The sequence below is a fragment of the Amaranthus tricolor genome, chromosome 10 (assembly GCF_026212465.1).
Source record: "Amaranthus tricolor cultivar Red isolate AtriRed21 chromosome 10, ASM2621246v1, whole genome shotgun sequence".
Lineage (NCBI taxonomy): Eukaryota > Viridiplantae > Streptophyta > Magnoliopsida > Caryophyllales > Amaranthaceae > Amaranthus > Amaranthus tricolor.
The window spans coordinates 20,950,577-20,963,524 of NC_080056.1; the positions used below are offsets into that span (position 1 = coordinate 20,950,577).

A 12,948-nucleotide genomic window follows, 5' to 3' on the forward strand; every position below is an offset into this window, starting at 1 on the left:
TATATATATATATATATATATATATATATGTATATATATATATATATGTATATGTATATATATATATATATATATATATATATATATATATATATGTATATGTATATATATATATATATATATATATATATATATATATATATATATATATGTATATATATATATATATATATATATATATATATATATGTATATATATATATATATATATATATATATATATATATATATATATATATATATATATATATATATATATATATATATATATAAACTATTTGAAATAAATTGATCTTGTAAATCTGATAAAACAATCGGTAATTATTTTTTTTAAGTAAATGAACATACATCAATTAAAAACCCGACTATTAACTTATTTCGATATTGACCCGATCAATAGTTGTCCGTAACCGATAACTACTCGAAAAATAAAGCTCGAACCCGATTTGTGCCCAAAAAAACCGAACTTATGTTAGACCGATGACAACCCGAGCTCTATTGACACGCGACCCGAATTTCAACCGATAACAAACCTGTTTGTACCCGATAATGCGAACAATCGTTGTTAAATCGACCCGTAACTAGCCGATCTGACCTGAGTATGATCCGTTGTTGCATACAACCGAAAATTTACCGAATCGAAATCCGATCGAACCGAATTACACCCGTCCGTGGACTCTTATGCTAGAGGCTAACAAACTCTAATAGGAAGACATTCCTCGTATGCTAGAGGCTAACGAACTCTAGATACCAATGGACTCCCTCTGTGCACATTCTCCTATGACAATACCTAAAGCAGTATATACAACTTACTATTTCTTCTTTATTTGTACCTTATGTATAATATTTACACAAATATGAAGTTAATTTTGAAAGTAAAATCTCGTACTTTAAGTTGCGTCTTTCATGTGTTTTTACTATTTTTTATTATTTGATTTTATTAGGCTTTTAATTCTTAAAGTTTAGATATTTTTGTTTTTGTGTTCTAAGATTGTGAAATGTTGATTTAGAAAGCATCTAATTATGAATTAAAAATTTATTTTTCAATTTAAATGCAGGAATATGATCATAGTTAGAGATGCATGACATCATCAATTGATTCAACATGGCTAGGCGTTCTGCACATAATATTGCAAGTCACATCATACTTAAGCATATTTGTCAACCTAAGTGCAGTCACATTGACGATAGTTTTTTAATGACATTATTATTTGTCGCCATCCTTTTTATTTTATTGCCACCTTCTTCTAATAAAATTACAAATTTGTCCATAAACTTTAAAAATTTACAAATTTACTATTGAAGTTAATTTCTTTTCATTTTCATTTTTTTTAATTATTTTTATTTATATTATTATTGTTATTATTATTATTATTATTATTATTATTATTATTATTATTATAATTATTATTATTTTTGTTATTAATATTATTATTATTATTATTATTATTATTATTATTATTATTATTATTATTATTATTGTTATTATTGTTATTTAAATAAAAGTAACTTAAAAAATAAATTAATCAAACAAAAGAAATTTTATAAGTCGAAATTAAAAAAAAAATACCAGTCGCACAAAACGTGCGACTGTACCTAGGTCGAGTCGCACGTTTTGTGCGACTGGTATTTTTTTATTTTTATTTTTTAATTTTTTTTTTGAATTTCGACTTATAAAATTTCTTTTGTTTAATTAATTTATTTTTTAAGTTACTTTTATTTAAATAATAATAATGATAATATTTAAGTTACTTTTTTAAGTTGGGTGTGGAAAGATTTATGTAGACTACGTGAAAAAATCATCTCCATTGTTCAACAACAGCCAGCACGCATTATAGCATTAAGGGTGTGTATAATCAGCTACAACCGACTGGAATCAGCGTCCCCTGGAGCAGACCTGTTTGGTGTAGGTATTCTGTGCCTAAACATCGGTTCATCATTTGGCTAACTGTGAGAAGAAGGCTGTTCAAGAGAGATATACTTCTTAATTTCAATTTGGTGGATGATGCTACTTGTGTTCTCTGTAAAACTGATATAGAAACTCATGATCACTTGTTCTTCAATTGCTTTTGTAGTGCCGTGATTTTGAAACAGGTTATGCAGTGGCTCGGCTGTAATTTTCAGACCCTCTTGTTGCAACACCTTCTACAAAAAGGGTGGAACATAAAGGGAGCCAGATTGAAGAAGCTTACGGTGTTGGTGGCTATTGCAGCCACGGTGTATGCAGTACGGAAGCTTAGGAATGATATAATCTGGAGGCACAAATTAAAGATATCAAAGCTACAACGCAGATGGTTGATCATATTAAGTGGAGTGTCAAGAATAGAATGCTCCAATTGTGTAATGATGACAATAGCCATATAGATTGGCTCAAAGCTTTGTAATTTCTTTATTTTTCTTTTTATTTTTTTTAATTTTTTTTAGAATGATGCTACAAATGATTTAGCATTGCTTTGGAACCCTTCCTAGAAGGTGGCCATAGTTTATGCCCTTGATGGATTTGCATCATTTTTTCCATGTCCTTGTATCTGTTTTGTTTCTTGATGAAATAAATTTTCTTACTTCTCAAAAAAAAAAAATAATAATAATCATAATAACATTTAAAAATATAAATTAAATATAATAATTAAAACAAAAATAATAATTTAATAGTAATAATTATAATAATAATAACAAAAATAATAATAATTATAATAACAATAATAATAATAATAACAATAATAATATTAAAAAAAAAAATACCAGTCGCACAAAACGCACGACTATACCTAGGTCGAGTCGCACGTTTTGTGCGACTGGTATTTTTTTTTTTTTTGAATTTCGACTTATAAAATTTCTGTTGTTAAATTAATTTATTTTTTAAGTTACTTTTAATTAAATAATAATAATAATAATAATAATAATAATAATAATAATAATAATAATAATAATAATAATAATAATAATAATAGAAATAATAATAATAATAATAATATAAATAATAATAATAATAATAATAATAATAATAATAATAATAATAATAATAATAATTATTATTATTATTATTATTATTATTATTATTATAATAACATTTAAAAATATAAATTAAATATAATAATTAAAACAAAAATAATAATTTAATAATAATAATAATCATAATAATAATAATAATAACAAAAATAATAATAATTATAATAACAATAATAATAATAATAATAACAATAATAATATTAAAAAAAATTAAAAAAAAAAACCAGTCGCACAAAACGTGCAACTGTACCTAGGTCGAGTCGCACGTTTTGTGCGACTGTTTTTTTTTTTTTTTTTTTGAATTTCAACTTATAAAATTTCTTTTGTTTAGTTAATTTATTTTTTAAGTTACTTTTATTTAAATAATAATAATAATAATAATAATAATAATAATAATAATAATAATAATAATAATAATATTAATAATAATAATAATAATGATAATAACATTTAAAATTATAAATTAAATATAATAATTAAAACAAAAATAATAATGTAATAATAATAATAATAATAATATTAATAATAATAATAATAATAATAATAATAATAATAATAATAATAATAATAATAATAATAATAATAATAATAATAATAATAAGAATAATAATAATAATAACAAAAATAATAATAATTATAATAACAATAATAATAATAATAATAATAACAATAATAATATTAAAAAAATTGTTTTTTTTAAAAAAAATAATACCAGTCGCACAAAACGTGGGACTGTACCTAGGTCGAGTTGCACGTTTTCTGCGACTGTACCTAGGTCGAGTCGCACGTTTTGTGCGACTGGTATTTTTTTTAATTTCTACTTATAAAATTTCTTTTGTTTAATTAATTTATTTTTTAAGTTACTTTTATTTAAATAATAATAATAATAATAATAATAATAATAATAATAATAATAATAATAATAATAATAATAATAATAATAATAATTATAATAAAAATAATAATAAGAATAACAATAATAATATAAATAAAAATAATAAAAATAATTAAAAAAATGAAAATGAAAAGTTATTAACTCTAATGGCAAATTTGTAAATTTTTAAATTCCAGGGGCAAATTTGTAATTTCATTCGAAGGGGGTGGCGATAAAATAAAAAAGGTGGGGACAAATAAGAATCGGGTTTTTTTTAATGAAATTTCTTTAAAACTTGTTTGATATTTTGATGTATTTATACAATATTGCTATTGATATATTAGTGATATGTATATTATTCTTCATTATGGTTTCATGAGAAATAAAAAGGAAATTTTTATTGAAAACCGTCATAAATTGTAGGTAATGAAGTCAATAAGCGTCACAATATTACAGAATAATATGTCGCAAAAAAACTTGTAGTGCCCTAAAAGACAAATATTAATGCTTAAATCTGTTTTACCACTTGTGGAAAAAACTTCAAGTGCTGCAGTTTTTTGGCCAAGATATGCTGCGGTTTTGACCCATAGCACTTGTACTAGCAGCAGATGGCCCATTAACAAGCTTTGCGGTTCAAAACCGTAGCATGTAACACTAGGCATGGCCACGGTCCGGGTTGGTCCGGTTCCGTTCCGGTTCCATCCGGTTCCGGTTCCACCCGGTTCCGGTTCCATTTGGAACTTGTCGCGAACGGTTCCGGTTCCGGGCGGTTCATGAGGCGGTTCCGGCGGTTCCAACTCACGGGACGGGCGGGTCGGACCATCGGTTCCATTTTAATTTTTTCTTTAAATTTTTGTATAATAAAAAAATACTATAATATCGCGGACGTACCTTTGATGATTACTTGATTATTAGCGAAATTCATTGCATGTCAAGTTGTCATCGTTATTGAAATATTTACTAAAAAGAATGGAAAAAAATAAATTAATAAGAAACGAATCAATGATAATGTCGATAAAGATGATTAATAAAAAAAGAGGGAGAAAATGGACTTGAACCTAGTACCCAAATGAATATTAAGCTGCCTACGTATCCCGAAGGAATCAAAGCCCACGTAGTTCTTTGTCATACCTTTTATTTATAGTTGTTGAGTGTTGATTCATCGTTGTCGCTTGTCGGATTGATCCTATTCGTCTTCGTCATCATCATGTGGTTGATTAGATGCTTCCGCTGACTCTCCTCCTGATGATGATGAAGTAGTATCCATCATCATCCATGGATCATCATCGTCGTCTTGATCATCATCGTTCCTTAGTCCTTGTGTTCGAATCTCCGCTTGATCCCAATCTTTCTTGCAAACACATATTTGAATACTATGTGGAGCAAGACGAGATCGCTTTTCGTCCAAAACTCTTCTACCTGCACTAAAAGCAGACTCCGACGCAATAGTTGACGCGGGAATTGCAAGGATATCCTTTGCAATTCTCGATAAAATGGGAAATTTAACAGATTTTTCTTTCCACTACTCCAAAATATTATAGACACTTGGGTCTATTTCAAAGTGGTGTTTAAGATAACTATCTAGTTCTAAATATGTGGTCGAGGAAGAAGAAGATCCTACAAAACTATCATCTTGAGTCATTATGTTAGCTATTACTGAATTATAGAAAGTGGGACGAGCCGAAACGCTAGCACGCCTAGACATATCGCGTTTCGGGTTATATACACTAGCGTAAAAATCATAGAGTTCAGCTAAATATTTTTTACATGTTCCTACATAATATTGTACATCAGAAGACGGGCGATCTAACGATTGATAATAAAATCCTATTACTTTAGTTAGGACCTCAGTTTTAAAACGTGGGTCCAAAATGGTTGCGATTCCATAAATATAAGGAAAATCGGTAAAATATGATTTCCATTTTTCCATCATATCTGCAAGAATCGGCCTTAATTGTGGGTTAGTATCTTCATGTGTATGTTTAAGTAGATGATAAAAAATAGTAATACATTCACTTATTACTAAGTGAACGTTCGGTTCATAAACATAAGAAAAAATCTTAGTCGCGTGGTCATACGCTTCTAATATGTTATGTACACCTATTGCTAATTCCCAAGTTTCATCAGCTATGAAACTATCTGTACACTCACTATATAGTTGTGTTATTACTGGGCGATAAGCAATCGCCTTTCTTAATAAATCGTTGGTTGAGCCCCAACGTGTAGGAGTATCTAATGACCAATACACTTTTTTAAGTTGGTATTGGTCACATAATTGTTTATATCTAAAAGGCATACCTGTGTTGGGAATGTCCCATTGTGTCTGTCGGCTTCCACTTGTGGTCCCGCTGTCGCTTGTTGCATGAGTTTCTTTTGTGATTCCATGCTTCTTTACCAAATGTTTGTTAAAAGATCCCGTTCCACCACCTAACACGTATTCACAAAACACAATAAATAAATGTTTATAAAATATGTATATATAATGTATGAATGTATTATGTATGTATAAAAAACTTAAAAAGTATTTACCTCTGGTGAAACTGTATGAAACTAAGGGCTTTACTCCTTGACTTTCACAAATTTGACAAGTGCATAAGAAAATATCTGGATTCTCGGTTGGTTCTTTTGTGAAATACGACCACACATGTGAAACAGCTCTACCACTAGGAGGTGGCATTGCCGGAAAAGGTTGTCTTACTGGTTCATCTTCATCTAAATAAATAATTTAAAATTATAAAACTATAATTAAATAATTAAATAATTTAAAGTTTAATTAATTTGAAGAATAATATTATAAAACTAACCGATAGTTTGGAAATTGACTCGTTTACCACGAGCTTGTCTTTATTGTTGTTGTTCTCCTTGTTCTTCATGTGATCTTATTGATGACTGTCGAGATATATGTATCCCAATTGGGGTCGTTGGTTCCTCTTCTTGTTCTTCTTCTTCATCAATTTGTATATCTCTTTCCACTTCTTCTGCATAATTATGTAACTCCGGGTCGTACCCTTCCGGATAATTATGTTCATAATTATAATTACTAATGGAGGGTGTTGTTGATATCGACGGAGTAGAAGTGGCCTTTCTTTTGGAGGAACTGGAACCTCCTAATGATTTTGCCACTTTAGTAACTTTTTTTGTGGCTTTTTTCAAAAATGAAGACATGATTGATAATATTGAAGTAATAATAGAAATATAGAATTAAGAAATAAATAAATAATTAATTATGTAACTAACTAAATTAAGAAATAATTAGAAGACTAATTATGTAATTAAGAGAATAATTGCGTAATTAAAGAATTAAGTAGAGAGAGTAAGTAGAGAGAGTAGGAGAGGAGATGAGTTGTGAATGAAAATGATTGAAAGTGATGAGTATATATAGAGTAAAGTGCAACGGCTATAAAACGGTAACAAACGGCTAGTTTTGGCGAACCGGTTCCATGGAACCGGTGGGCCGGTTCAACCGGACCGGTCCTGGTTCCGGTTCCACGGAACCGTTGAGCCGGTTCAACCGGACCGGTTTCGGTTCCGGTTCCAGAACCGGTTCTCCCGGACCGGTTCCGGTTCCAAACCGCGGTTTTTTTTACCCGGTTCACGACGGTTTTTTTCCGGCGGTTTCACGGTTCCGGCAACTTTTTTCCGGCGGTTTCACGGTTTCGCGTTTCGGGGCGGTTCGGAACCTGTCGCAAACGGTTCCGGTTCCGGATCCGGTTCCAAGCGGTTCGGCACCGGTTCGGTTCCGGGTAACCCGCCCCCTGGCCATGCCTATATAACACTACTATATGATGCGGTCTAGGGGAACTACAGCATATAGTCCCCTTTTTTTCTAGAACGCAATATATAGTAAGTATTTTTTTTATTTTTTTGTTTTATTTGAATCTTCCAATGCATAACAATCATTACCATATATACAAAATTGAAATCACCATACATTCACCATATATTCACCAATCTTCATCAATCATCACTAATCATAACCAATCATCACAATCGAAAAAAAATTTTAATAAACATCTCATAAATAATATATACACAATTACAAAAGTATATATATATATATATATTACAATCTAATAATAATTTAATCATGTATATACAGAAGGCAAAAATCTAAACTAATTATTCTACCATATGCATAAATTAGAAAAATACACGGCAATCTTTTCCTTGATTTCACCCATTTCGTCTTTTGTCAAAGGACGTGATTATGTTGGAATGTCGTTTAAACCTAACAGTATAATATAAAAAACTATACATCGGATCATTGTTTACATAACATAATTTAAGAACTTAAAATACATACCATTTCAATATTTTCTACTCCAACTTTCATGAGGGCTTATAATAAATCGTCGATAAATTTTACCATGTAATAGACACAACCAATATTATTTTCTTGTTGAAATCACTAAGAGATCATATAGAATAAATTAAATTACAAGATTTATGTCAAAATTCATTGAAAATACACAAGCTAATGCTTAAAAACGCAACTTGGCATGCAATTTCAAGCATATGCCTAATTTTTCATTTATAACCATTTCAAGAAAATAATACATACTAATTAGTATTGTGTGCAAAGATTCATACAAATAAATCAAGTTCGAACTACTTAAAGCCAGTTAGTTTTGTAAAAGCTTAAAAAGCCGTAAAAACGCAACTTGGAATGTAATTTCAAGCATATGCCTATTTTTTTTTCAATTCTAACCATTTTAAAACAATAATATATAATAATTAGCATGGTGTGCCAAGTTTCATACCAAGAAAATCAAGTTTGAACTATTTAAAGGGTGTTAGTGCCGTAAAAACTTAAAAAGCCTTAAAAACGCAACTTGGCACGTAATCTCAAGCACATGCCTATTTTTGCAATTCAACACATTTCAAAACAAAGCTATACACTAGTTAATATTGTGTGCCAAGTTTCATGCCATACAAATCAAGTTTGTACTACGTAAAGCGAGTTAGTGTCGTGAAAGCTTAAAAAGCCTAAAAAACGCAACTTGAAACATAATTTCAAGCGTATTCCTATTTCTTTCAATTCTAACCATTTCAAGACAATAATATATACTAATTAGTGATGTGTGCCTTGTTTCATACCAAACAAATTAAGTTTGAACTAGTTAAAACGAGTTAATGTCGTAAAAGCTTAAAGAGTATTAGAAACACAACTTGGCACATAATTTCAAGCATATGCCTATTGTTTTCAGTTCTAACCATTTCAAGACAACTGTATATACTAATTAGTGTTATTGAAATAGACTACGTTTAATAAGCTTCATTATAAGTGATTAAGCTGATTGAGATTATTAAGTAAGTTAATCCGAGTAATAATACTATTATTTTGATAATATTGACTCAAGTATTTCATTTGTTAACATTTTCAAGAAAAAGGTATATTTTATTTAATGTATAAAATTCGTACAAAGAATACTTCGATAAAAGTTTATTTTGATTATATTTTATTAATTGATTACTATCTTATTTTAATAAAAATAAATTTAAATAAAGTATTGAAAAATAAATTCCTAAATGCAATCCTTATTCATACTACCAATTACGAAATATTACTTATTTCATAAATCGCCTATTGTACCCTTACAACACGTCTTATATAAGATTGTCTTACGACGAGACGACTTTAATAGAATTTTATGGGTCAAAGCTAAAAATAAAAACCCATTTTACCACAAATAAACCGACACACCCCTTCCCCATATCTTTCTTTATCCTCTTCCATTACCCTTACTCCCTCATTTTCAAACAACACCAAATCAGTACACCTTTCTCTCCTTCTCCCTCACGGTTCAACAGCCTCAGCGCCACCACAGGCCCCGTTTTTCCCTTCCATGAGCAGCCTCTACAACACAGACCGCATCCCCCTTCCCCCACGAACTGGCACCGACAGCAGCACCTCGCTTGGCCACTGACCGTTGCGTGTTCCGCCAGTGAGCAGCGGCTGGTCTCAGTCGATTTTGGCCCCTTCTTCCAGCCGGTTTTGGTCCTTTGCACCTCCACGAGGACCACCTATCTCTTGGTCCACTTCCTAGTCTCACTCCTTAAATGGTGTTATCTTTGAACATGAAATAATTGGGGATTTTGTGACTCAAATTGAAGTTCAAAATTGAAAGTTGAAAGGTCCTTCAATGGTGATTGAGGTAATCCACAAACTATTCCTTTTAAGTATTAATTGAATGTTTTAAAGTAGTTTGGTATTTGTGGATTCAATTTGGGTCGTGGATTCAATTTGGGTATCAACTTGAATTTAAGATGAGTATATGGATTCAATTAGTGATTGAGTTGTTTTTAGTGTTGATTGGAATTGGTTATTTGGGTTATTTGGTTTCTATTATGAAATTTGGTATTTGGATATTGAGATTTTAGCTCAAAAACTGAGCATTCTGTTTTGCCCATTTTCGATTAGTTGTGATTGTTTCTAGGTTTTGGTGTCTGCATGATATTTGTAGAGCTTCGAGTCGTGATCACGTAGGCACTTGAATCGCCCCGAGATGAATTCGTATGAGGAAGTTATGTCCAAAATACTAGTCGACTGTCATAAAAATCGACAATGAGGTTTCGTTTTGTTATGTCCGAATTTGTGTTGCTATTTTTGAAATCGTTAAAGTCGTTTTTGGGTTTTGGTGTCTGCATGATATTTGTAGAGCTTCGAGTCGTGATCACGTAGGCACTTGAATCGCCCTAAGATGAGTTCGTATGAGAGAGTTATGTTCAAAATAGTGACATACCAGCAGGCTGTCATGAAAATCAATACTGAACCTTCTGTTTTGACTATTTTGAGGATGGTTCTAATTGTTTTTGGGTTCTTATGTCTGCTTGAGATTTGTAGAGCTTTGAGTCGCGGTTGTGTGGGCACTTGAATCGCCTCTATACGAGTTCTTATGAGGAAGTTATGACCAAATTACTAACAAGTGTCCTGTTATGATACTCAAATGAAATTTATTATGTGGGATTAGGAAGTATAAAATAAATTGGAGGTTTAAGGTTATTTATTGAGTAATTGAGATTAACTTAGGTTTATTGTTTTCCCTTTATGGATTGGTATTGTTGGGTTATGGATCTTAATTGAATAATATGAGTGTTTGGTTCAAGTATAAATTTGGGAACATATGAATTGATTGGTATTTTAATTATTGATTGTTATTCATGGCGTAGAAAGGTAATCTACAAGCAAACTTCTACCCTATCTTTTAAATTTAATTCAAGTATTTCAAAGTTCAAGTTATGTTTTATAAGGTGTGGTATTACTACTATTGATATTTGAGCAAAATCGTTTGGTGTTTGAAACTGTGGATTTTGACCTTGTTTGACATTGCTCTTAGTCCTTGATTAAATTATGTTTTTGAATGTTCATATGTTTTTATATATGAGCTTTTAAATATTGTATTTATTTAAAGAGATTAAAAAAGCATGTTTTGTATGTTACTAACTTATAAAATACAAGTCTTGAAATATTGTATTATGAAGATGACGTATGATTGTTGATTTCAAAGAAAATCAATTGAATTGTTGTTTTGTTTTATATTGATATGTTCTACATTGAAAAATTTCCTTTTTATGGAATTGGCAACGGATATTTATATCCGGATTATTGTGAAATCCTATAGCTTGATAATAGGTAATGGTTATTCGGATCGGTCTCGAGCCCCCAATCCCGTTTTGTTCTAGCAAGAACCGTATTTTCGGTGATGACGATCACCCGTGTTCTCAGGATTTAGATCAAGCCTACTTCCTGACGGTGCATATATTCCCACGTTTTAAGTGTTATTAAATTATTGATTTAATATGAGTTTTGAATAAATACGTTTGGTACATAAAGTTTTGTTTGTTTTTCAAATGATATCATATTTGTCATTTGCCGTATTGTTTCGCTATTGAGTTGTAAAGTAATAGCCGCATTTTGATTTACGCTATTAACTTGTAAAGTTATAGCCGTGTTTTGATTCGTTATGAACTAAAGGTTCATAACCGTATTTATGTCAATACCAAACGGTCTTTTAAAAGAGTTTTGATTTGGATAAAATAATGTTTATAAATGTTTGTAGTAGTTTGTTGGATTACTCAACAATGCAATTGTTGACCGTTTTTTTTATAGGATCTATCTCTTACAGGGGGTAGATCCACTTTTAGGTTACCATCTTTAATGCAGATGGATGTGCTGCTCATTTTTGTGTCATGTGTTGCGATAGCGAGGATATCGTTTTCGGAAGGTTAACTTATAATGACATTTTGACAAATCATGTCTTTTTAAATAAAAAATAGATATTTTATAATGTATTAATTTAGTTTATAACTGGGTTGTAAGTAATTGTATTACAGTTTTGTAAAGTTTTTAAATACTCTGATATTGGTTGCTGTGGCTATCGAGCCACAGGTCTGATTCAGCTCAGACTTCTATAAGTCTTCCGCTGTGCTTTGTAGACAATATTATTATTACATTTTTTACGCTGGTTTGGGCTGTTTCAGTTATGTACCAATTTTAATGCCAAAAAAATCAAGTTTAAACTACTTATAGCGAGTTAGTGTCGTAAAAGCTTAAAAAGCCTTAAAAATGCAACTTGGTACGTATTTCAGGCATGTGCCTATATTTTTCAATTCTAACCATTTCAAGATAATAATATATACTAATTAGTATTATGTGCCAAGTTTCATGCCAAACAAATCAAGTTTGAAGTAGTTACAGTGACTTTAGTGCCGTAAAAGCTTAAAAAGCCTTTAACACACAACTTTGCATGTAATTTCAAGTATATGCCTATTTTTTTTAAATCTAACCATATCAAGACAATAATAGATACTAGTTGGTATTGTGTGCCAAGTTTCATGCCAAATAAATCAAGTTTGAACTACTTAAAGCGAGTTAGTGTCGTAAAAGCTTAAAAAGCCTTAAAAACGTAACTTGGCACGTAATTTAAGGCATATGCGTATATTTTTTAATTCTAACCATTTCAAGATAATAATATATACTAATTAATGTTGTGTGCCAAGTTTCATGCCAAAGAAATCAATTTTGAACTACTTAACGGGTGTTAGTTCCGTAAAAGCTTAAAAAA

The 12,948-nt window shown here is 30.0% G+C and overlaps 1 protein-coding gene across 1 annotated transcript; it reads right to left on the minus strand.

The window, feature by feature from the left end:
- Positions 1-2,145: 2,145 nt before the first annotated feature.
- LOC130824959 (uncharacterized) lies at positions 2,146-6,585 on the minus strand. The gene is made up of 3 exons (XM_057689982.1): positions 6,413-6,585; positions 6,215-6,310; positions 2,146-2,252 (listed from the first exon to the last, which is right to left on the minus strand). Exons 1-3 carry the CDS (start codon positions 6,558-6,560, stop codon positions 2,146-2,148), a joined length of 351 nt encoding a protein of 116 aa, XP_057545965.1. The 5' UTR covers positions 6,561-6,585.
- Between the last annotated feature and the right edge of the window lie 6,363 nt (positions 6,586-12,948).